This window comes from Hippichthys cyanospilos, chromosome 15 (assembly GCF_059441005.1).
Source record: "Hippichthys cyanospilos isolate Australia breed blue-spotted pipefish chromosome 15, RoL_Hcya_1.0, whole genome shotgun sequence".
Lineage (NCBI taxonomy): Eukaryota > Metazoa > Chordata > Actinopteri > Syngnathiformes > Syngnathidae > Hippichthys > Hippichthys cyanospilos.
This window is the reverse complement of record NC_142383.1, coordinates 19,085,860-19,110,642: the sequence shown is the minus strand read 5'-3', so window position 1 is coordinate 19,110,642 and position 24,783 is coordinate 19,085,860. Positions and strand designations below refer to the sequence as shown.

General features: G+C 50.1%; 1 protein-coding gene across 2 annotated transcripts; it reads right to left on the bottom strand.

The window, feature by feature from the left end:
* Window positions 1-1,273: 1,273 nt before the first annotated feature.
* On the bottom strand, window positions 1,274-24,783 carry ap3b1a (adaptor related protein complex 3 subunit beta 1a). Of its 2 annotated transcripts, none has more exons than XM_088435100.1 (27): window positions 24,463-24,783; window positions 21,489-21,564; window positions 20,971-21,045; window positions 20,689-20,784; window positions 20,193-20,353; window positions 19,906-19,972; window positions 16,538-16,720; window positions 15,852-16,007; window positions 15,120-15,217; window positions 14,984-15,038; window positions 14,844-14,915; window positions 14,724-14,786; window positions 14,515-14,647; window positions 14,027-14,136; window positions 13,790-13,966; window positions 13,531-13,717; window positions 13,324-13,454; window positions 12,886-13,021; window positions 12,599-12,794; window positions 11,907-12,075; window positions 11,505-11,556; window positions 11,113-11,225; window positions 6,329-6,557; window positions 6,115-6,199; window positions 5,597-5,694; window positions 5,396-5,519; window positions 1,274-2,954 (listed from the first exon to the last, which is right to left on the bottom strand). In XM_088435100.1, the coding sequence occupies exons 1-27, from the start codon at window positions 24,597-24,599 to the stop codon at window positions 2,798-2,800; spliced, it is 3,336 nt and encodes a 1,111-aa protein (XP_088291226.1). In that variant the 5' UTR covers window positions 24,600-24,783; the 3' UTR covers window positions 1,274-2,797. The 2 variants fall into 2 exon arrangements, with proteins under 2 accessions (XP_088291226.1, XP_088291225.1); XM_088435099.1 differs by lacking the exon at window positions 24,463-24,783 and adding an exon at window positions 22,334-22,589.

Here is a 24,783-nt window from a genome sequence, read left to right as displayed (position 1 = left end):
CATTTGAATCAGGTGTACTTGGGAGAGAAAACTGGAAAACTTGCGGGATGCCGGCCCTCGCGGACCGGAGTTCCACACTTATGACATGGCGCATTTTCCGTTAGCTTTAGGCAAGCAGATTACGTTGAAATGTATTGGCTCCATGCCTGTAGATCAACGCAGAATCAAGTTATAAAATAGTTCATCTTTGCTGAAAAGATGAAGCGGGAGCTCAAGTGCGGGGAACTTTTATTCCGATATGCTACAATTTGCAGACGGTCCCTTGCGCACTTCAGCTCCTGCTGCATAGAGGTCAATTCACCGGGTACGGTTTCATTTCTCCTAAAAGTCACCTGAAAGCCTCCCCTCCAAAAAACAGCGGTATTAAAAGTTGTACTGTAAAAAATGCTACTTCTTTAGTCTGTGTTGCAGCCTGCAACAAATATTTGATTTTGAAAAAAAAAAAAAAGTCAAATTGTGATCAAGGAGACAGAAAATGAGACGCTACGCCATGGTGTGCTCGTGGGACGAATACTCCAGTGGCGTTTCTCCCTAATTTTGATTTATGGCGCGCCCATAAATTGCTTTTTGCATTTTTATCCAAGGCGGGAAAAGTCTGGCTCGCTTCCAACGTGGCCAAAGTTCAACAAACATCCAACATGTCGGCCAAGCGCAATCCGCTCGCCGTTTCTAAAAACATTCTTCTACTTTTTGGACTGACATTTCTTCTCAACTTTTTTTAAATAACTGGATTTGTTTTTTTTTAATTTAAAAAAATTGCCTACCTAAAAAAGTGAGTCAATTTCAATTTTTGAAATGTTAAAACAACCTAAGATGATCCCGTTCAACCGCTCTGATAAACTTCAACATTTTAGCTTCATGTCTTAGTTCAACATGAACAGCATGCATATCAATAAGAATACTAAAAGACAAATACGTCGTAAATACTCTGAGACTGTTCTATTCTACTGTTTATATTATTTTAGCTATCATTATTTATTCTATATTTATTTACGTTCATATTTTACCAGTAAATTGATTTATTCTACTCTGTTGTTCAGTTATTTTACATGCAGTAAATGGAGCAGCAATATCATGACAATAATTCTATTCTATTATTATTGATTCTACAATGGATTTATATCTATATTTTTTTTATAATTTATTCTAATTATTGGTTATATTTATTTAATATACACGAATTGGGCAGCGTTCCATATTTGGTTGTACGGCAGCAATATCATAAGCTATTATCAAGTATTCTATTCTATATGACAAGAAAATGAACACAAAGTCAAATTTCTGCACTTATTTCTGCAATTTATTGTTGTATGCATGAGTCGATCCCAAAAGGGTTTCTTATCTTTACGTACATCTAATTAATTCATCATTATTGAAAGTCTATTTTGCTAAAAATCACCTTAAAAAAAAAAATAGTAAAGGCCGAGCGCTAACTTGAAGCACGTCCAACAAATGGATGATTGGTGTGGCACTAACACACATGCAAAGGTTCATCTTTGCGGCATCGTTCGGAATTCGGACGCGGAGAGCGAAACGTTAGCGCGAAACGTTAGCGGCAAGCCAGGAAGCGACCCGGGAGCGGCCCGGCCCGGCCCGGCCCGGCCCGGCCCGCTGCCGTTTGTTTAACAGGATTACGGAGCGATTAGGACGAGATGACGCTCCTGATCCCCCGCGCGCGTTCGGCCACATGTGCGCGGCCTTTTCACATGCTAACTAGCGTGCTAATCGTCTCGACGGGGAGTCCATCCATGTAATCCCCTCCGCCTTGCCTTCAAGCCGGCTGCTCCACAAAAGGGCCCTTTGAAAAGAAAAAAGAAAAAAAAATGGTGGGGTTGGCCGTAGGTTAATTGAAGGTCACGGCGTGGGCGTGCGAGAGCAATTAGCATTCAGATGAGCGGCTGCGCACCCATCCGAAATCACAGACGTCGTTTAGCTTTGCAAAAAAAAAAAAAAAAAAAAAATGCTTGTGGGCCACGGTCCCGTCCCTTTGCACTCCCGTTGCGCTCTGCTAGCTGGGTCCTAACGCTTTGAGCGGCGTGGACGATTAAGCTACGCAACATGTGACTTTGTGTACGGATGTAACTTTCCGTAGCTTGTTTAAAAAGAGGGGGAAAAAAATCACATCCGTTCGTACATTGTCGGGGTGCCGAGATTCACGCTTCCCGCAAAAAGTTGCGAGCGGCGTCACATCACGCTTTTGTTGACGGCGACAGTGGCCGCCGGAGACCGGGCCCCCAAGGGCCGCACCCCAAATAAGGCCCTTTCCGAATTGGTTTGAGTTTATCCTTGAACGCTCGATTGATTCGCGCTCGTGTTGTCTTGATGTTTTTTTCGGCGCCGCCTCTGGCCGCTGTTGGTATTACAGCGTGTAGTGGGGAAGCACCGGTGCGCGTAAGTCGTAAGCGTGACAATTTGAACAAAACGAGCGCCTTTGTTGATGTAACAACTTGTGAGCGCGGCTCACGTTAGCTCATTTTAGCGCGCGATCTAGCTCGCTAGCATTTTCGTTTGTATTTCCTTCGATGACAAGTCATTTGCACCTAATTGAGGTTTTGTATAGAAAGGGATGGCATCCGGAATGCACTTGTATGATTTAGCCTCCTTTTTTTGTACGTTTCGATGGAGAGGAGCACAAAAAGGAAGCGGGGTTCACAGTTGCCCCCCGGCCCAAAGTCGACAGCGATGCGGAAAGAAGAAGCTCGGATGACGCGGCTTGACACTTTTACGCGCAGTGTTTTGTTTTGTGTTTTCCCCCCAAAAGCGCGAGGGCCGGGCGGGCGCGGGACCCGGCGGGGTCCTAGGCCTGGCCGAGGGCCCGCTTCAGCTCGCGCAGCAGCACGGACGCCAGCACGCTCTTGTCGCTGTGGACCGTCAGCTTGCCGCGGCCCGCCTCCTCCCTCAGGTCCACCAGCACCAGAACCAGGACCCGGCTGCTCACCGTGCGACCCGCAAACCTGCCGCGGGAGACCCAGACAAAAAAAAATTCCCGCGTCACCAACCCAAGCAGAAATCACACATTCATGCACATATACTGTATATTTTGTGACAAACTTTTATACAAGCGCTTACTCAGTTTCTACATCATCTTTTGCATTTTTCTAATACTGTCTTTTTAGAACTCTTAAATGGAGCTTTTGACGAGTTGACCAGCTTTCTGAATGAAATGAGATGCGCTCGTATTTGGGGTTAGGGTGCGGGATGGCGGCAGCGCGGCGCCCGCCGGCCCCAGAGGCTCAACTTGAAAACTCATTTGATGGACTGCGCCGAGTGCGCCCGCCCGGCCCCCCGGAATTCCCAGGCGGCAATCTCCATGGAAATGCTCCCGACAAGGGGGCCATCTGCCTCCATTTAGGCCCCACAAAGGCGGACGCCCACTTGGGCCCGTCGAGAGACGGGCCGGCCCGATTAGCGCGTGCGAGCGAGCGAGCGAGCGAGCGAGCGCCGCGCGTCTCCCCCAGCCCTCATTCAAAGAGTCGCCGGGAAGGAAGGCGGCTCGCCGCTAATGGATTTCACAAAGAAACCTCGGCTTGTTGGCCCGCCTCCCGCAAGCACTGGACGCTTTATTTACTCAACTGCAGATGGGGGCGGTTTCTGGGCTTGGGATGGGGAGCCATCAAAATGGCAGGGGTGCTCTCAAATTTTTGAAAAAGCAAACATTTCCTCAAAAAGTTCAACCGATCCCAACAACATCGACAACGGTGCTTTTAGTCCTTTCAAATTAAGCGCAAATGAAATGGAACATTTTCTACAGCCGCTCGCCCGTCCTCACGCAGGTCGCATGCTTGCTGGTGCCTATCCCAGCTGGCTTCGGGCAGTAGGCGGGAGACACCCTCAATTGATCCAACAAGAGTACATTTACACACACACACACACACACACACACATACTGTAGACATGATTGAGAGGGGTTTCTGTATGTATCAGCAAATTGAATTTCATATTTTAATCACTGTCAAACTATTTTCTTTTCAAATTAAGAGCGAATGCATTGAACACAAAGCACCTTATTGCTCAATTCTGTTGACATCACTGAACATCATCAGGTGGTGCTAGCTGCTGATCGGAGATTGAAATATTTCATTTATCGTACACGCTACGGCATGGGGTAAGATTGCAACGAGCGTATTTTGGGGGTCTTTATTGCGAGGAGCTACTTGAGGACACGTGGAAGTTTGAATGGCGCAGACGGGGGAGGCGGCGGTCATGTGACCGGGCGCTAAACGCCTCATTGGTATTCCGGCGCACTCGCCGCGCTCTCAGGCCCGTACGGCGCGCTGATTGCAAAGACCGGGCCGGACCGGCGTTGTCATCGATCGGCGGGGCGGGGCGGGGCGGGGCAGGGCGGGGAGGGGCGGGCATCCGCCTCCCCTTTAGACGGGCGGGCAACCCGGCAGCCGAGCCTCCGAATTTGCCCGGCCAAGAAATTTGGGGCATTTGGTTGTTTTGTCCTTCAAATTTTTAAGGGAAAGCAAACTACGTTTTAACAAAAGAAAGCAAGAAATCACATTTCAACAATGCATATATACATACATATATATATATATATTTTTTTTGGATTGACATTTTTTTACGCCATATTTACACTGCGTGGATTGGAAAAAACAGTGGACACAAGTGGCGTGTAAAGGGTTAAGGTCTAATTGAATTGTGTTTTTCTAAGGAAAGGGTGGGGGGGGGATTGCGGGCCGGGTGGCACTCCATCACATTTGCCTTCAAACGGACTGAAAAATGGAGCGCATTTATATTATTCCGCTTGTTTAGACACAAACAAGAGCAGCCTTTTCTACATTTGCTTTCCTGCTTGATTTATTGCCATCCTCCCTCGCAGCAATCAATTTGGAGCTAGCAGCCCCCCAACACGTTAACAAGCCCCTCCCCCCACCCTCAATCGGCGCTGGGAGAAGCGGTGCTGCCCCCTGCTGGCCGACGCGAAAAACACCTCTGATCGCAACGCAGTTCAACGTGTTTCTTCCTTTGTACGGAAACACACAAATCATGCGACGCAATCGTTTTCAAACGGTGGAAGATCTTTGCCTCCAACGCTGCACCAAACTCTTTCCAACACAGGCCTTAGGAACAGAGATGCCACAAGATGGCAGCAAAGTACTACTTTTGCCCAAATGAAGCTCCTCAACACACTTCAATACAAGACTCCAAAAAAAAAAAAAAAATCGCGCTTTGGCCCCGAGATCCCACGAGAAGGCGGCAAAGCACTAATTTGGTCTTAATGAAGCTCCTTAACTCACTACGACACAGTTAGTTAAGGAAAAGTTTTTGAAAAAGGTTTGAAATGTGTTGTCATGCATGTAAATCATGTGAAAGGGGTAAAACGATCTCAAAACACACACACACACACACACGCGGAGAAGCACGATGCCGCGACGCGGTCGGCCACCTGTGCAGACGGGGGTCCGAGGAGGGCACGGCGCCCACGTTGGCCGCCGCCAGGACTCGCTCGGCCACGTCCGTCGGGGCTCCGGCCAGGTCTGCCGAGGTCTCGTTCATGCCGCGGAGTTGACCTGTCGGCGGGAAGGTGTTCAGAGGGGCCGCGCCTGGCCATTTTCATTTGTCCGTCGCTTGGGCGCGCCCAGCTCACTTTGCTCTTTGCAGAAGTCGGCCTCGGAGAGGCCGCAGGGCGTCAGCAGTTCGCCCGCGGCGGGCTGGATGAAAACGGCGAAGCGATCCTCTTTGGTGCTGCGCAAGCACAAAAACACGCATTCAATTGAAAAACCGCGAGCGCTCGACTTTCAAAGGGCGGGAGAATGTTGCGCTCCAGTCCTCCGGGGGGCAGCGGTTTCAGCAAGTAGCTTTTAACCGCGCTCGCGGCGCATTTCGAAGGTTTCCGTCCCCTCCTACGCGCCCATCGCAGCCATGCCGCCGACTGCTCGCTAAGCCATTCCTAAACGGATGTGGCGTCGCTCACATTTCGTGCTCGCAAACGACCGCGACCTTCTCAGCGCGGCCGAATTCCAAAAGAAAAAAAGGGGAGGATCTGGAGCGCCGCCGCACCGCTCGGCCAATATTTCTAAAGAAAAACACGCGTGGAAGCGAGTCGGGCGATATGAGGGCGGAACGGGAAGGTATTTGGCGTCGCTCGTTGGGGTTTTCGTTTACCACAGGTGGAAGTTGGCCGCCTGCGTGGAGTCGTTGAAGTCGATGCCCACGGAAACGCTGACGGAGGCCCGGGGTTCCAAGCGCTCTGCGGAGGAAAAAAAAAAAAAAAAAACGTGGCCGGCTTGCGGGCGACGGAGCGGAAGCCGACGGGCGCACACGCCCTTCCAAATGACGGCGGGCTCGGCGCGGGAAGCGGAGAAGGACCGGTGCTCACCGACGGGGTCGAAGGGGCGAACGCGGAGGGCGGCGGGGCCGGGCCGGTCCAGGCGGATGTCCTCTAGGGGGCGCTCGCAGCGGTTGCTGAGCGTGAGCCGCACGGCCACGGCGTCGGGCCCGTGCGGGCGGGGCTCCCGGGGGAATTGGTACCTCGCCGACAGGCCCTTGCCGCTCATGTGGTGAAGCAGCTCGTAGCTTTTGGCCGTCCCCGACCACGGGCTCGTCGCCTGGGAAGAAAGCAAACGATAAAAGCGACAAAAGGGGCGAGCGGACAGCAAATAACGCGGAGAAAGCCCGGGGCCAATTAAGGAAAGTCCTCGGCCGCCGCTGGGAATGGACCGCGTCGCCACTTGAATGGAAGGGCGATGAATTGAAAGAGGCGCCGCCGCTTTGCTTTTGTCCAAAAAGGAGCTTTTAGCCTTTCACCGGCAGGAAATGGTAATTAGGCGGAGGGCGCGAAGAGTGACAAGCGCCGCTCTGCGCTTCTTACCTCTTCATTACTTTAAGAGCACTTTTATGGCTATGCACGTCAATACGGCGTTCTTTCTTTTTTTTTTCGATTTTCCCTCACCTCCTGCTTTTTCAGGATTTGTCACGTGATGTCCAGGCAATTTTGGGCTCTTTCTTTCTTTTAATGCATTCACCTGGCATGAAGTAGTGATTTGTTTTCACTTCAAGCCAAAATGGCTGACTTCCTGTTCAATTTTGACAGTCCCCATGAGGATAGATTTTGTGTTGATGTTTCTCCCCTGAACTGAAACCGCTTCATATTTTCTCCGCAGCGTTTTCCAAACCTTGTTTCCAAATAAACTTTTTTATAATAATAATAATATTGACAAGCGTCACACCTAGAAGCCAACAAAAGCAAGTTGAAGTGTGTGTTCAAGGGGTTCAAAAACAATAAATGAAAGCAGCAAAAAAAGGGTCTTTACTAGGCTATGTGTATATATTTATTTATTGCATTCATTATTTGAATACATTTATATATTTAATGGCTGTCCCATATTTTGGGAATTGATCGTTCTCATCCCGTTTGCGGGCCAGAACCGGCATGGAGGAAAATCTATTCCCGAGTGGGCCGGAGCAAAAAAATCATGCTATATATTTATCTAACTTTAAAAAGATGTCTTCTTTTTTTGACGCTGTAAAGATTAACATGACTATTAGGGTAAATGTACATGGACTACATAAACCATTTGCGCAGACGCGACTCGAGGAAGTATTGCTTAGCGTTAGCCGTCCGTTTGCGCTGACGAACGGCGCAAGAGGAGGTCATTTGCTGAGAAACGGGCTTCAATGAAGTCACCCGGCGGCAAGCGAGAAACATTTATTTCCTTGCGGTTGCCGCCAAGGTCTTTGCGCCTCCCCTCCATTAATTGTCATCCCCGCGCACCGAGGGGGACAATTAGGCCTGGAAGTTTCTCCTCCTCGAGGGCACGCCGATCCCCTTGCTTTTTTTCTCCCCGCCGATCCCGGAAATGGATTTTCGATCTAAATCTCATCCCTTTTCTTGTAAATGGGCCGTCATGCGCGCGAGGCTACGTTAGCCCCTTTCGGATATGTCAGCGGGATTTTCAGGTCATTTGCCACGGCGGCGCGCGTCGGAAGCGCATCCTCGCCTCGCCTCGCCTCGCCTCGCCGGATGGCCGGCCGGCGCTCTGAAGGTGACTGTCGGCGGGCCTCATCCATCACGCCGCCTCGCTTTAACTTGACGCGTAATAGAGCCTCTCAATCAACGCCTTTACTCCTTGTCACCTCTCTTTCCTGATGGCGGACAGACAGCGCGTGGCGTGGCGGTGCGTGGGGGGGGGGGGGACTGACAAGGAAGTCAAGGTTACATCCCTCTTGTTGCCTTTATTTACACTTGAGGCGTTCCGGCCCGCAGGAGAGGACGTTAAGCGTCCGCCGCGTCAAACGGCGCAGGCGGCCGGCTTCCCGCGCGCCCGGCCAAATCTTTATTGACACGCGCGCGTTTGAAAGCGGCCCCGTAAATTTGCCGGCGTAACTGATGTTTGCTCGCTCACCTTTTACAGCGTGTTGAGGAGATTGTTATTGGGGCGGCGTCAAGGACTCCCGCCTGGCGAGCGCCCGCTGAATTAGTGGATATTTTTGCTCGTGGTTTTACAGACCTAAAATCGTCCGGCTTCAAAACGATGCACAAGTCCTCTATGAAAGCAGATCGATAAGTATTGCGTCGAATCGGACGAGTACATTTGCACGATTTGTTTTCTTTTCTGACCGGGGGTGTCAAACATAAGGCCCGCGGGCCGGTCATGGCCCACAAGCAGGTTGAATTGGGCCAGCGAGGTGATTTAGTCAAGTATAAATACGAGCTGAATTTTTTTCAGCACACGAAAAACTTGAAATGTTTTACGACGATCTCTTTCCGTGCCAAGTTTTGTCTGAAAAGGCAACCCCTCGAGTGCCAGACGATTTTCGAGGGAAAATTGTGTGCTACGCAAACATGGGCGCCATCATATGAAATATTGATTTCCATCCCTTGCTTAGAATTCCACGTATGTAATGCGTGTGTAGTATGTATGGCTTTCTTTCCCAAGGTGAGCAACACTGCCAGCCAACGGTCACAATTCATCACTACAGAGCTCAATCGGCTTGATGTTAAAATCAAGCCGTCCAGGGCGTCGGCTGAACGAACTTGACGAGATTTCTCGTCATCGGCACGCGACGTAAGTATTTTGAAAGACTTGACAATAGTTGTTAGTAAGCTAGGCTGCGCTCGTATCCATTTTTTCGTTTGAGAAGGCAAAAGTTTAGAGAGGAAACAAAGCTTTTATAACAAACGGTCGGCCGTTAAATTACATGTCGACAATTTTGATGGATGACCGATCTCGGGGCGCAGCCGCATGTTCATCGCGAAGGAAAACAAGTTAAAAAAAAACGCGGGAAGACGTTTCTCAAAGTCAGCCCGCGAGCTATTTGCACTTTTTTTTTTTCCCCCGTTTGAGCGGCGGCGAGAGGTCTAATTGCGAGTCGGCGGGAGGAGCGGTCGGCCCGACGGACAGCAAATGAACAAATTATGATGGCCCTCTTCTGGGCGCGATGGGGTCAAATGTCGCTGACGGTTCAATTTCCCGCCCGGGCCGGCTAATTATGAACGAAACACTATCGGCGGCGGGAGATCCCAATGTCAAAATGTTATTAGGGGCCGGCCGGGGAACGCCAGAGAGGGCGCGGGTCAAAGACGGTTCATCTAAACGCCTTTGATAAGCACGCGGCCGCGGTGGAAAAGGAGGCGAGCGCTCGGCCGAGACTCAAATAGAAATGGCACCGGGGGCCGGCCCGCCGGCGCATTGGAAAAGCTCGCGAGCGCATCGCGTGTTTATGCTTTCTGTAATCTGCATTTGGAGTGGCGACTGTCAATCATGCAGAGTGGGGGCGGGCGGGCGGGCGGGCGGGCGTGTTCGCGTCGATAAATTGTAAACAGACCGCGACGCTGCCTTTGACGCCGGCAAACTTGCCGTTTGAATATACCAGTGGTTGTCAAAGTGGGGGGGGGGTCCAAGGGGGCCCGTGGCCTGACTGCAGGGGGCTGCGGCTTGCATAGAGGAAAATCTATTACCAAAAAAATCTTGGTATATATTTATAGAACGGTAAAACAACAACTTAGGATTCATTTTTCCTTTTCAATACTGTCCATAATAGTACAACGTCACTATTAATCCTAAAATATTAACGTTAAAACACATCAACTTATTCATTTATTGAAAAACTTCGGCTCATTTTTATACTTAACGAAATCATCTCGGGGCCAAATTCAACCCGTTAGTGGGCCGCCCCTGGTTAAAAACAAATGAAAAAAACACGCATATGTCCTATTCGAAAGAGCTGGTAGGTGAATAGGGGTGTGCAGACCACTTTTTGTTAGAGACCACTTTTCTTCTGACTGACACCAGCATAAGAATTTAGCCTTCAATACTCAGCGATAGCGAGAGCCGATACCGCTCGTCCCTTTGAAACGAGATGAATGCTAATGGGGGAAATTTGCCATGATTTCTGAGGCGGATGATTCGCCAGTGCGCGGAAGCACCGGAATGCGGCGCCGACTACCGCCTTCAGCGCCACCGAGCGGGAAACGCGTTTTTAAAGGTCTGAATCGCACGTGAAAATTCAAACGAGCCCTAGACAAAATACGCCCGAGTTTGGCTCCCGACGGGCCGACTTAGAGGCGGGCGCAAAATACACACGAGCTGACGGCGGGGAAAAGGAAGACGGATCTGGGCATTTTCCTCCCTCCCGGGAGCCGCGGACGGGATACAAAGTACACAGAGGCGGCGGGAAAGGTCGGACATCGCGTACCCGCCACGGGGGAACGACGGACGGACAGACGGCCCGCCGCGGCGAGCGGGAGGAAGGCCCGCCCGGCCAAATGGAGTTCAAGGGTGCGGGGGAGACGGGCGCCATCCTGACGGGCCATAAATAGAAGGCGGCGCAAAAGGTCAATACGCCGCCGACGGAAAGGACGAGCTCATTTCGCCGGCGTGGAAGAAGTGCTGCCTGACGCTTTGCGTAGTGAGCTAACGCGCGCGAATAAACGCACACATTTTGCGCATGATCGCGCGGACGTTAACACACAAGTGGCGCTCGGAGAATCGCTCATTTTTATGTGGAAAGTACCTGCTCGGCAAATTTTGATCAATGTGGGATGGATGGATGGATGCAGAGAGAGAGAGGGAGAGAGGGAGGCATGTTGACAAAAGCAGGCTTAAGTCACGGGGTGTGAAGCCGCACGGATAAAAATGCGCAAAGAAAACGCGGGCTCACCGGCACGGCGGCCCCGACGCCGGAGAGCGAAAGTCCTTCCAGGTCGGACAGCAAGGCGGAGGACAGCTGCGGGGGCTTGTCGGCGCCGGTGGCGGTGGGCGCCGCTGGCAAAACTGACAAAGCAAACAAAGGCCGCCCATGAGGTGCGCGCACAATTTCAGAGTACGGTTTCAGAGTACAGTTTCAGAGTATCATTTGTGCATTTTCTTCCTTTCGCTAGCGGAGGAGCTTGGCTTCACACCAAAGGCTTTGAAGCAAGTTCCAACAACAGTCGATTTCTCATTGGCAGATCTTTAGCTCGTCTCGTGGTGGGCCTGACCGAAAAGCTTTTTTTCAGCATCTGGCGTTCACTTCAAAAAACGAAAAGGGAAAAACTTGCATAGTTCACTCACAGTCATCAAGATCCAGCAAGGACATTTCTTCCTTCTTGGGCGTGCTTTCCATCTACAACACATTTGAAGAGACTCAAGCTAGCAAAGGAAGTAAGAGCGCAAAATATAGTTGATTGATGGATTTGAATTAACTACTGAAATTAACTATGGAATGCAGGGAGGGAGGGAGAGAGAAAGCGAGTGAACGGGCGAGAGATAGCTAGAGAGAGAGAGCAATCGCGAGATAGCTCGAGAAAGAGAGCAATAGTTGCTAGCTAGGTAGATAGAGAGACAGAGAGAAAGAGACAAACAGAAAGAGAGAGAGAGAACGAGAGATAAAGACAGAAAGAGAGAGAGAGCAAGACAGAGATGGACAGGTAGCTAGAGAGAGAGCGATAGACAGAGTGAGAGAACCAGCGCTACCTCGCTTTTGGACTTGACGCGGCGCTTCCTCTGTTGCTCCGCGGAAGGGCCCGATTCCGATTCCGATTCCGAGTCGGAGTCGGAGTCCGACGAGGACTCCGACGAGGAGGTTTGGGGCGACGAGGCGCTCCCTTCCGCCATGGGCTCGTCGCTGCTTTCATCGGAGTCGCTGAAAAGTAAAAGATCACAAACTTAAACGCTTGAATATTTTGGTGTTATATTTGAGCAATGACTTTGCAGAGGATAATAACCCCGCCCCCCCCCAAAAAAAAAGATTTGTCAAAGATTTTACGTGCTAAATCCAGAAACCCTTGACGGTTTTTGGATGCAATTTGATTAAAAAAATGTCAATTTGATGTCAAATTGAATGGTTTTCCCGATCACGAAAACGCAACGATGGATGCGATGGGCAAGTTGCGTTTCTTCGGAGCGGGCTCCACGTCTCCTCAATTTGTCCCCATAACGAGTGTTTACTCCGCCCCCTCGCTACCTTTGCCCGTTAAATTAATGAGGGCAACTGTGACTGACGCTAAACGGCTCTCTAACTTAGGCGGTGATGAGAAGCCTTTGGGGGTGTTTAAACGAAAGACAAATGTGAGGAAATTCCCATCACAGAAAAGTGTATTGCGAGCGGTTTTGACAGCCTTAAAACATGTCCCCCCCATGCCCCCCCACTTCGGCTGCCGGAGTACCTGTCGGCCGCGCTTTGCTCGCGTTTCTCTGCCTGAGCTTTCTTGGGCTTTTTCTTTGCGGTCGCCTTCTTCTTCTTCCCCCTCGCCGATTCGTCCGAGCTCTTTTCCGATTGGCCGGAACTTTTCCCGGAATCGGGGGAGCTCTCGTCGGACCCGCCGCTGCTTTCGTCCTCTTCCTCGCTGTCGCTTCCGGACTCTGCGGCGCATATTTAATACGACTTAGTTGAAGAGCATATGACAAGAGCGTCTGCTCTATGATGTGCCGTAAGAAGAGTTGTGACGCTGACCTTCACTGCTGCCGCTGCCGCCGCCGCCGCTGCTGTCAGACGCGTCGTCCTTGTCATCTCCGTCCTCATCCGAGTAGAACTTGTCATCCGATGGGGAAGGCTTGGCCTTCCCGACGAGCGGCGCCCACTCCCTCACCTGAAGGTGGCAAAGGGAAATGTTGGCTTCACGCAACCTAGAGCATTTCATAAACAACAAACCGGAAGGAGGACAAGTAGCTTTTACTTGCGAGGAGAGCAGAGAGAGACGCGTATCCTGACAGATATGCTACCGGTCTCAACACACAGCCCGGAGTTACAAAGCCATTGCTGCCCTTAAAATATATACGCAATGTAATCCGTGTGTCAAATTTAACAAACACTTGCTAAGAATGTAATTTAAAGGTGAAGGTACCATGGAAGACAGGAATTATAGAGAACTCGTTTTTTCGGCCGGCTCACCGGCTCGACGACCTCCACGTTTCTGACGGATTGGTCGGGCGCCACGGCGGGCCAGTCGGACAGCTCGTGGTAGCCGGCGGCTTTGCCGTTGAGGCTGTGAGAAAGCGTTCCCAGTTGGAAGCGATCTCGATCTGACAGGTAGACAAGGAAAAGGCTGCTTCCAAAAGGGGCGGCGGACGAGCCGAGCGGCGCGCGTAAGGCGGGTACCTCTGAAGGCGGACTGGAGCGCGGGGGCGGGCTTGGGCGCCAAAAGGATGCGGCGGGCGTACTTGTTGAGGGCGCCGCCCTTGTCGCCGGGCACGATCAGCTGGCGGATGAAGCGGGTGCGATCCCGGATGTCGTAGTTCTGGTCGTACTTGCCCAGGTTGAGGACGTACTGGGTCAGCAGCTTGGTCTGGGGGGAGGGGGTCGTCGTCAACCGGCTAACGACAGCGCGGCCGACGGCGGAGGGGCGGCTTGTCGGCACCTGCTTGGAGTTGGTGAGGTAGAGCTTGGCCGCCAGGTTGACGGCCTGCAGCTTGACGATGTCCTCCTCGGCGGTGAAGCTCTTGGCGATCTTGCGCAGCACGTCGGGCGCTATCTTGGGCACGCGCTCGCAGTACTCGCCCATCAGCCACAGGATGCTGGCCCGGGCCATGGGCACCTGCGCGGGATCCCCCTTAGCTTAGCCCATCCCGCGGCGGGGCCGGCGGCCGAATCTCACCGTGATTTTGTCAAAGAGCTTGGCCATGTGCTTGATGATGTCGCTGTGCTGGGCGGGCTGGGTCAGCAGCAGCTTGCGGATGACCACCACGCTCTCGGCCACCACGCTTTCTGCCAAGGCAAACGCCCCTTTTTCACGTCCGCCTCTCGGGACCAGACTTTTACCACTCGCCCATCCTTTTGCTACATCAACGTTATTACCGCAAATTCCGCACTGTGAGACGCACCTTCGACCGACGCCCGATTATCAAACTATTTTCCTAGATTGGGACTATAGAATAGAAGTTACAGTAGAGGCTGGGATGGCGCTATGCATCCACTAGATGGAGCTGCGCTAAAGGGAATGGCAACAAAACTATCAGATAAGTCGGTCAAACTTAGGAACCGGTTCCGGATAGGACTTGAAAAGCCCGATGGATAAGTGACGAAAATGACTAAATTGTCAAGAAAATTCGAGCGGCGAGTCGCGGAAGCATCGGCCCAGGTTACCATCTCTGTTGGAGAGCAGCAGCACCAGGCCGTTGAGGCAGGTGTCGGTCACCTCGGCGATGTTGGCGGCGCACCTCCCGATGGCCTGGATGGTGGCCGCCGCGAAGTCCTTGTCCTGGCTCTTGACGTACGTCTGCGGCGGCGACAAGAGTCGGTCGGGCAAAGTCGGGCAAAGCCGCGCGGCGGAAGAACTCTCGGCCGGGACGCACCTGAAACTCTCGCAGGACGGTGGAGATGTTGGCCTCGTTGGCCAGGTTGGTCAGGATCTCCAACTGCAAAGGCGTCGGCGTCAGATCGCGCCACATCCGCCGGCGGCGGGGTCGGCGTACCTTGAGGGTCTTGATGTGCGTGGTGTCCGTGGATCGAACGTAGAAGCTCTTCATGAAGGGCTCAAACAAGCCCTGTTCGGGTGGCAAAGGGGCAAATTCAAAAAGGTGGAAGCGGCGGCCTGCCTTCGCCCGGCGCTCACCTTGCTCTGAATGGACATGGTGGCGATGTTCTGGAGAACCACGTACTGGACCTCCCTGCGGAGGGCGGCGGACACGGACGTTCAGCGGCGGGCCGGCGAGCCGCGCCGCGCCGCGAGCGCCGCCAGCGCCGCTTACCTGTGGCTCCGCAGCAGGCGCACAAGCGACTTGGTCACCACGCCCACTTCCTGCTTGGGTGCCAAGTGCCAGTAAAGCTGAGCCACCGCCATCACCACCTGAAGTCATACACACGCACAAGAATAAGCAGACAAACCCGCCAAGGATTAAATATAGACATAGAAATGTAAAATAATATGATTATATAAAGAATAAAACAAAGTTCGCAAGGCTTTCTCATTTGCCGCCGGCGTTGAGAAAACTTTTTTTTTTTTGAAAGGAGGCAGCTTCCCGACCCGTGCGCTCCAAGACACGGATGAAGATGGAGAAGCACGGGCCGCGGCGTGTGTCCCATTTTGAATGATCGGGAAACGGCGAGGAGACCTTGAGGCGGCCGCGTGATGGAGAAGCGCTCTCCACGCGGGCGGCCATCTTGTGACAGCTACCGCTTTGTCCGCGTAGCTTTGCGTTTAGACAAAATGGCAGCCGCTGACAAGTGAGTATTTGTCTCTGCGCGGAATTGGCGCCAGCATTCCGCTTACTTCTCTATTTGACTGTCGCATGTACTGTTGCTAGAATCATCTATTGCCATTTCTGTTAGGCTGGTTATGGCATTTAACAAACGCTAGCGCTGACAAAATATCAATTGAGCAAACATTTTGGGGTTGAAATTGCGTTAATGGGCCTATTTTTCCCCTGCACTGCAGTCAACCTCAAGCGGGGACACTAAAAAAAAAAAGGATGGTAACTCACGGCCGTGTTGCGGCTCTGCAGCAGCGGCTTGGTGTTGCGGAGCAGCAGTCGGTGGTCCGGGTCCATCACATAAGCTTTGGCTTCCGCCGGGTCCTTTTTCTCCTCCGAGTCCGAGTCGTAGAAGGTCTTGTCGTCGTTTTCCGCAAAGGTGGCGCCCTGAAGATTGTGGCGAGTCACAAACGCAAATTGGCATGGCCTGAAACCTTCTGTTGAAACAACTAAGTAAAAAAGGTCAACTATTGATGCTTTGCTTTCCCAAGAGTCTACGAGTCCAAAATGACAACAATTGATTCTGCTTTCCTAAAGTCAGACAATTGACGGACTTTTCAAAATAAAAAATAAAAAGATATTGCTACGTACGGCATTTTATTTTGAGCTTTTGCACTCCCAAAAAGTAAATGTATTGATGTTGCGGTTCCCAAAAAAGAAAACACTATTTTGATTGCCCCTTGTGAAGCTAGTCCACGGATGTTAAAGGTTAATGTTGATGGTTCCTTCTTCGCCCGCCCCCCTTCAAAAAAATGAAGACAGCCGGTTGATTGTTGCGCCTTCCAAAAAAGGAGACATTTGTTTAGCGGCGGCAAAAACAAAGCGATTGAGCGCTTTCCTAAATTGAAGACAACTGATGTTGCACCCCGCCCAAAAAGGGAGAAACTAGTCAGGTTGCACTTTTGTAAAATACACACCTCCTCCCAGGGGCTGGCGAACTGCGTGCGGGCGTAGCGCGTCAACATGGAGATGATGACCACCTGGCCCCACTCCTCCACGTCCACCAGCAGGTTGCACAGCTTGCGGTAGTTCTTGTGGATCAGGTCGATGCGATCCGGGCACACCTCCTCGAAGGCCATCACCACGCTGCCCGCCACCAGCTGCCCCAAAAGACCCGCGAGCAACAAACAAACAAAGAAAAAAAAACAACAACAACTTTGTTCAACATGGATTGCAGCCGGCGGATCATTCTGAGGAAAAACAAACTTTCAATTTTCACAAGCGCCAGAAGAAAATGCATCAATCCCGGCTTTCCTCCAAATCAAAGCAAATTGATGTGCGATTCCCTGAGAAACACAACAACTCCACAATTGACTTACAAGCGCCGCCTTCAATATCGAAAGGCGATAGAACTCATTAAGTCCAATTGGTGAGAATGATTTCTCTTACAAAAATGTACACATACGACCTCGGTTAACTTTCAGTGGATGAGAAATCTGGTCTTTCGAAATACTGGCGTTGTGTGCCGATGACGAGAAATCTCGGCCAATACCTTCTGCTGACACCCTTGACTTGCATATTTTCATATTGCACTGATGAAGTGTGACCGTTGGGTGGCAGTGTTGTTCGCGTTGGGGAAAAAAGCCTCACATACTACATTACACATGCATTATATACTTGGAATTCAAATTAATTAATGCTAATCAATCTTTCATATGATACCGCCCTTGTCGCACAAAATATTCTGTTGGCCTTGAAAGAGGGGTGAAAATGCAAAAAAATCGTCCTGGAGGGCCGGTATCCTGCTTATATTGGAAGCGACGCTCTCAAACGCACCTGATTCCAATGATTAGGGCCATTTTCAAGCTCCTGCAGAGCTTGCTAATGCGCTCAGCATTTGAATCAGGTGTGTTGGGGATAGAAAACCTAAAAGATACCGGCCCTCAAGGACAGGAGGTCAACACCTAGCCACTTTTATTTTGGAATCAGCGGCTGCAAAAACTGTTCCAAAGGGCTATTGATGTCAAACAAATTGTAAAAGTTGAAGACAGTTTTAGCCATAAACAATGCGCGCCGTTGGGTGCGTTTTCTTCAGCGTGCTGGCGAGCGGCGCGGGAACTTTCAAGCGCCGAGGTAAAGGCCACAGCCCAGTCGGCGTGCGGTCCACCCGCCACCGCTTTGTGACAAGATGCTCATGGGAAAAATCAGGCTGAGCAAATGGCTCTTCTCCAAGAAGACGAGGGGCCCGGAGTGTTTCCTTCAATCCGTTTCTCGATGAATTCTAATTAAGTCGACAAGAAGGCGGGGAGTGCTGGGTCATCACGGCGCTGCCATCTTTTTTTTTTGATGGATGGTTCCTTGCAGGGGGGGGTCGGGCCATCCTCTCCTTTATCCCTCTCCTTCTTAAATTAATGACTCTCCCACCTAGCCCCTAATCATGCCCCCCCCCTGCTTTATTTCCCCCCTTCCTTCTCTGGTTTCAATTTGGCGGCGGGATTGGAAGGGAAGCGCGGAGGGTTAGGGGGTCCATCATTTATCTTGTAATGGCGACATAATAGATCCATCACGTTAAAACAGCGCCGCAAATTTGGCCGTCGCCGCTGTCATCACGTCGTCCCGTTTTGTCTTTAAAACAGCCCCCCTCGTGCTCCCCTGCCAATGTGTGTCACAGCCATTTAAAGCAGCAGGCGCATTTGGAAAGGAAAATGTCAGCCCCCCCCCCCCCCCCCCCCCCCCCCAATTGCTTGCTCTTTTAATGTGTTTATTTATATCAGTAAATGAAGCCTCGTGAACCACTTTTGAGTTTTGTTTTTTCACTCCTCGGGACGGCACAAAGATGCAGTAGAAATGTATGGCATTTATATTGCACTAGGCTTAGTGGTTCATGAGGCTTCATTTACCCGCTCTTTACTACCGATCAATAAATGAAGCCTCACGAACCACTTTTTACTTTTGTTTTTTTGCTCCTCTAGATGGCGCTCTTGGCTCAAGAAAGCATTAGAAATTTAACGCATTCATATTGTACCAGGCTTTATTTTGAATCAAGAGCACCATAAATATAGAAATATACATATCACAGGTGGTTCATGAGGCCTCATTTACCCATCACAACTACAGTATACAACTGTATGCTAACAGTGTATACAACCAAATTAGGCTCTTGTTATTATTTTTTAAATAGCATTGTGGGCCATGTCAAAAAGTATTTTTAGCATATTAAAAAAAAAAATGTGGAAGTTGGGCCGCAAATGGCCCCCGGGCTGTAGTTTGGACACTTCTGATATGACTGCCGAGAATGAATTTGGGAGCACCGCTCTGCTTGTTGCATATTAAATACATATGAACAACGAATAGAATAAATATTATAGACGCGCTCCCCATATTGGCAATTTTCCACAAGATGAAGAGGGCTTGACTTGACTAATGTTGTGATTCTCCAAACAAACAGACGGAGCGTAGCGAGCGGACCGTCTCATCATCTGGTGACGCTTGTGAAAGCGCGCATAAGAAGACGTCCGTTAAATATTCACCAAGGAGGTTTGGCCATCAATCAACGACGGCTCGCACTTATCCCGCCGTTCCGCCCCCGGCCAGCCTCAAGTGCGCGCGCAAAAGTCATCCGTCTTGGTTAGCGGGCGGCGGCTAAATATGCTATACATCTGCTGCCCGGTTGGACGTCCCGCGCCCGCTCTTGGCCCGAGCCGCTTTGTTTGTTTGCGTAAGAGCTAGCGACGGCCGGTATGAATACATAATGGGCAAACACGTTAAGCGTCCGTTTAGTCTTGGGCCTGCTACGATAAACGTATATTTTTAAGAGACGATGAAATGTAAAAAGGCTCAAACAAACAGATTCAATAGAGATCAGAATGTTGCTTAGTTTCCAGAATATAAAAAGTGACAAAAGTAGTTTTGCTTTTTTTGTTGATTTTTCCAATGATGAAATTGACATTATGAAGCAAATACTCACTTGTTTTTAACCAACAATACCTAGCTCGCTGGATTTGAATGAAGGCAGTTATGTAGCTTGCTACAAAGACACTAACTAGACTAGCAAGCTACTGAGATACTAAGACTTGCTAGCAACTAAGATACAAAGTTGATAAATGGCTTAGTAGCTAGCTAGCTACTAAAATACTAACTAGAGCAGTTAGCCATTAAGACACACTTGATTATTGGCTTAGCAGCTAGCTACCTGTAGGTCAGTAGCTTGCTAGAGCTAGCTAGCGACTAAGATACGAACTTGTTTCTGGTATTTTACGTGCAAGTGGATTTTAACGGGGCAAGGAGGGGCGGGGTTGCAAAAACGGCACGGCAGAGACTTGAGCGGGGCGCCCTCCCGACTCACCGTGCTTTTGTCCTTGAGGAGCTTCTCGATCACCTCGATCAGCTGCTCCTTCTGCTCGGGATCGAGGCTGAGGAGGAACGGGAACAAATCAAACGCAGTCACAAAAACATTTGGCGAGTGACGTGTGACAAGCTCCGCCTGTTCCATCATTCTGCGGGAGACCTCATAACTGAAAGACTGGACTTTTTTTTTTTCGTTTTTGGACCGGTGCCAACATGTCATTTCCATGCAAAATACGAACGTACGTGAAAAGGTCTGATCAAGAGTTCGACCGTGTCCCCGGCTACCTGTAAAGCTTCTGGATGGCGTGGGCCGAAGTCTTCCTGACGTACGGCGACAGGTCGGCGGCGGCCTCCTTGATGGCCAGCATCATGATGGGGACGATGATGGGGACGCGAATGCTGGACAATACCCTCAGCGCGCTGGCCCGGATCAGCTGGTTTGGGTCCTGGGGTAAAGCGCCATTACAAAGTTTGATTTTTTTTCTTTCTTTGTGGGAACAACAGCTCTGCTATCTTAATGCTAAACTGTATTGCGCAATGGAAAAATGAGCATTCGCGTTAGGATTATGACTTGGCACAACCCTACTCACAAATTTGCCTCCTGTTGAGCGGTGAAATAAAGAAATAAATACACTTAGCCAAACCCGGCATGGCCTCCTGCCCCGCTATTTGAGAAACACGCACTAGGTCTAGGAGAAAAAAGTAGGACTTTCCTAAGGCTGGGGCATGGACGCCATCTTGTGGCTCTTGAGAGTGTTGCCGAAAGCGGACGTGGAGATACCTTGAGGGCTCGCTGGAAGGTGCTGATGGAAAGCAAGGCCAGGTCCTGCTGCTCTTCAGCGTATCTCACCAAGTACACGTACACCAGCTTCTTCAACTGACACACGCACAAATCCAGCATGAGAAGATGAACTTATGTCATGTAGTTAAAAGGTCTATTTGTCCATTAGTCTATTTGTGGCGGCACACTTTCAAGTAGCACTCCAATTTTTACAATCTCAAGCACCATTTGGCTCATCACGTGTTAGCATTCCTCCACATGAAAAGTACGCTGCGGCCTTACCTCGATGTTCTTACTCGCCACGTTCTTCACCACGGCGGGAAACAGCTCCGACGCGTTTTTTCCTTTGGCGATCAGCTGCGGGGAAAACACGGTCAATGTCGCCCCGTAAACTGAGCCCCTACAAAAGCGTTTGTTCCTGTAGGGTGAAGGTATTGAACTCCGGTCCCGCAGAGCCGGTATCCTGGATGTTTTCACTTTCTTTTCTGCAATATTTTAGCCTCCTGGTGTCATTTTTGTTTGCTATCACACATCGAAATCGTCAAAAAGCCCGAGTCGGGGTGAACATTTCCCCCGGGGTTTAACAAGGTTACCGGCAAATGTAACTTGACAATGCTTTTGACTCTGGCCTGACTGCAAGTATTGTACATAGGTTAGAGGCACCAATAGTGGTTTGCTTTTCAAATTTAGAGCAAATGAATTAGAACATGAACGACCCATGTACTCCAGCTCCTTTGGTTTCTAGTAAACCTTTGATTGATTTATGCTTCAGGTGTGTGTGGGTGGGTGGGTGCGCTCACCCCGACGACCCGCTTCATGGCCTCCAGTTTGAGCGACTCCTTGCTGCTCTCCAGCATTTCTTTCAGGTCTTCGTTCCTGAAGGGCGCAAAACAAGAGCGGGCGTTAAGTGAGCACCTTCTGCTCACGCGCGAAACCTAAATAAGGGCGATAAGGGCGGCTGTCCCACACTCAAGTCAAGAAAGAGACACGCAAGCAAAAAAAAAAAAAAAAACAAGTGTCAGCAGTCACTCTCTTGCTGGAGAAGCTCATTCCTGAGTTAAGGCGAAGACTGCGCCGGCACACTGACGTCCGTTGTGCTCCACATTCCCCACAGTGTCCAAACAATCAATCCGTAGATTCCAAAATCACGCTTGTCACAAATGGAGCTTTGTTAACAGCGCAGGAAATTTTGGGCCAAAAAGTGTGACGGCGGCACGCTCTTAAGCAAAATGGCTAAATCTCAAAATCTGCATACATAGACCATCTGCAACTGGAAAAACAAAACAAAACATTTTTTCCCTGTGTTTGGGTGTCATGTTTTTCTAAAGACAAACAAGGATATATATAAATTACAGCCTCAAATACTCTGTTCAGCCTTTCTGAAGATGATGTGATTTTGGGTGGCTGAGATCATTAAAATTGTTTGTCTCTGTAAATAACCTACCTGTAAAACTGCCATCGCTGGATTTAAGAAATAAAGCAGAAAACAATCTGAATTTCAGATGTTTGCAAAAATGTCTGCAAAAAAACTTTTGTTTTAGTTCTCCACCAAACAAAAACGTGCTTGCTTTTGCCAAAGGAAAAAGGCCCATTTGAGACAAAAGGAGGGAAAGCGGCGGCAAAAGTCCCGAAGACGGCGCCGTACCCGTCCGCGGGCGCCTGGCGAGGGGAGAGCGTGAGGAGGACGCGTTCCTCCCGGCTGGGCCGGGCCTTGAAGGACAGCTGCAGGTGCTCGGCCGACACGGCGGCCGACCTGACGGCCACGGCCGCCTCCGAGCGCAGCGTCCGCAGGCGAGCGTCCATTCCGCGGTCGCCGGCCTCGTCCGCGCGCGCGCGCGTGCGTCCGGAACAATGGGCCCGCGGTCACCTGGCGTGGCCGCGCGCTTTCCCGCCCGCCTTATCTGCTACTTGGCGCCGCGTTTGCCGCGGCCGATAACAACAAGAATGTCAGGAAAGGGACAGCCGCATGTGACCCGCTTGACTTTGCCTCCTGGACCCATCTGTCGGCCCCTAAAACATCTTATTGGCTCTTCGGACATGTCTATTTATTGACCCTTTTTTAAACAAGCAGTATATAAACGAGGCTTGATACTTACAAATAATAATAAATAATTCAAACAAATGGCACACAGGGTAACACAGCTCACTTATGACTGACTAATGAAAACACAAATCAAGCCTACTTAGAACTAAGCTAATTGTTTACTTTTAATTTGAATCAATTAGCGGTCAAAATATCATTTTCGGTCATGTCAAACCAATTTATTCCAATTTTTTGCCAATTGGATTTTTCAATTGAGCTGGCGCTGTATAAAATTAGGAATCAGGTCAACAATGTATTAGAAGCGGAGGCTTTTGTCATGCAAAGATGTGGAAAACATTGCCGCCTGCTGGTAGGATGGCAAATTGCTTGATTTGATATGTAGGGAGGCCGGCCGGATTTTTACATGTGAATATCGTCAAGGATCAGCTTCATTAATCAAAATTATGGATATTTTTAGGAAAGAAAAAGTACATCATTAATCGGTTGAATAGTTTTCAAAAATGATGACTAAAATCTTACTGTTTCCTCACAAGCCATTTCCGTCATAGAGAATAAAAAAAACAACATTGTTTTACTACTTACTCCAGGCATTTATTGAAACATGTTTAGACGAATCTGTATTTTTCTTGGCGTTTCAACACTGAAATGTGAAAATGTGTCACGTGGACTGGTGAAACTGGAGGTGAGGCGACCCCAAAGCCGACCAAGCCCCCGCTCCGATCTGAGGAAGACAACACCGCCTTCTGCTGGAGAGTGGCTGACATGACGCCCGTTCTCATTTGCATGTTTCTCAACTACAGCGCCAACACAAGGTCCATTTGGATATCGGGAAGGATAAAATCCAAATTACCGGCCAACCCTTTCGTCCCCGAGGGCCCTTACGCTGACTGGGGTTTGACATGGCCGCCCGCCGACGTACCCGGTTCGAATGATTCCCATTTTAAGGCCTGAAGTTAGCAAGCGCCAGTCAGTCGCCTATGTTCTGCACGTTTTGCAGGTTTCTTTCCCAACACGCCCGATTCAAACCGTCAGCTCATCGGCAATTTGATCATTTGAAGCTTCATGACGATCCTGAGCACTTGAAACTCGGAAAAGATGCGGGACGGCCGGCTTCGAGGACCGAGTTCGGACACCCCTGATGGAACTTTTTGGGACCTTTAGGTTTACAGCAATAATGACCTCATTTACAGGGAGAAAATTTGACTTTTGCAATACTTCGGAATTTGTTGTCGTCAGTTGCCGAGGTGCTTAAAAATAAATGAATCAACTAATATATTTTATTATTTAAAAGAGGGTCAGAAAAAATGTCTGTGGAGATTTTTGTACGCGCTGCTATGAATCCTGAGACGAAACAATTACTTCCATGTAATGATCATCTGAAGCGGCTCCCTTGAGTCGGTGCCCTTTCAAACTTGTTATGGATGCTTGGGAACGCTAGGAAGACTTCAAAAAGTATTATGAAATGGTTAAAAGTTAAAGTGTTGCGCAAAAACACACAAACACATTTCTCTATGTGGTTTCTGTGTATAGCGGAGATTGCCCTTTCGCGGGAGTGAGTGCGCCGTACGCTCCGCGAAAAAGGGGTCGCTAAATCAGACATTTGACTCTACCGGTCATCACTTGCAGCTAGCTAGCGGTTAGCTCGCTGCCTCCGCCGAGATCGCGTCAACGTGGCATACGGCCCGAGTCAAAGCGAGGCTACAACAACGAGTGCAATCGAATGGACTCACTTTTTAAAGTCGGCGCTGAAGAGTCCGAAGGCGGCCCCGGCCCCGGTCCCGCCGCCGGCGGCGGAGTTCTCCTGGCCAGCCTCCACCGCAGGCTCCGCCGCTCCTCCTTGGTCGTTATACAGAGCCGTCGTCGACATCTTCCAAGCTTGGTCGCCAACGGAAACCCCCCCGAAAATACGAGCTCAAAGCAAATTCCCAATTTGGCCGCCGAGCGCCCACTCGTGTCGTCTTTTACGGAACTTTTACTGGACGCGGCCAAACTTCTATTGAGAGTTTCTCGCAACTTTGTTTTAACATTTAGTACCGGAAGTAAGCAGCTGG

Excerpts from the sequence above, each read along its gene's own strand:
- ap3b1a (XM_088435099.1), bottom strand. The coding sequence starts at position 22,491 with ATGGACGCTCGCCTGCGGACGCTGCGCTCGGAGGCGGCCGTGGCCGTC. Across the intron at positions 6,200-6,328 it reads TCGCCCCTTCGACCCCGTCG|AGCGCTTGGAACCCCGGGCC; the intron begins GTGAGCACCGGT and ends TTTCCTCCGCAG. Across the intron at positions 5,695-6,114 it reads GCGGCCAACTTCCACCTGTG|CACCAAAGAGGATCGCTTCG; the intron begins GTAAACGAAAAC and ends GTGCTTGCGCAG.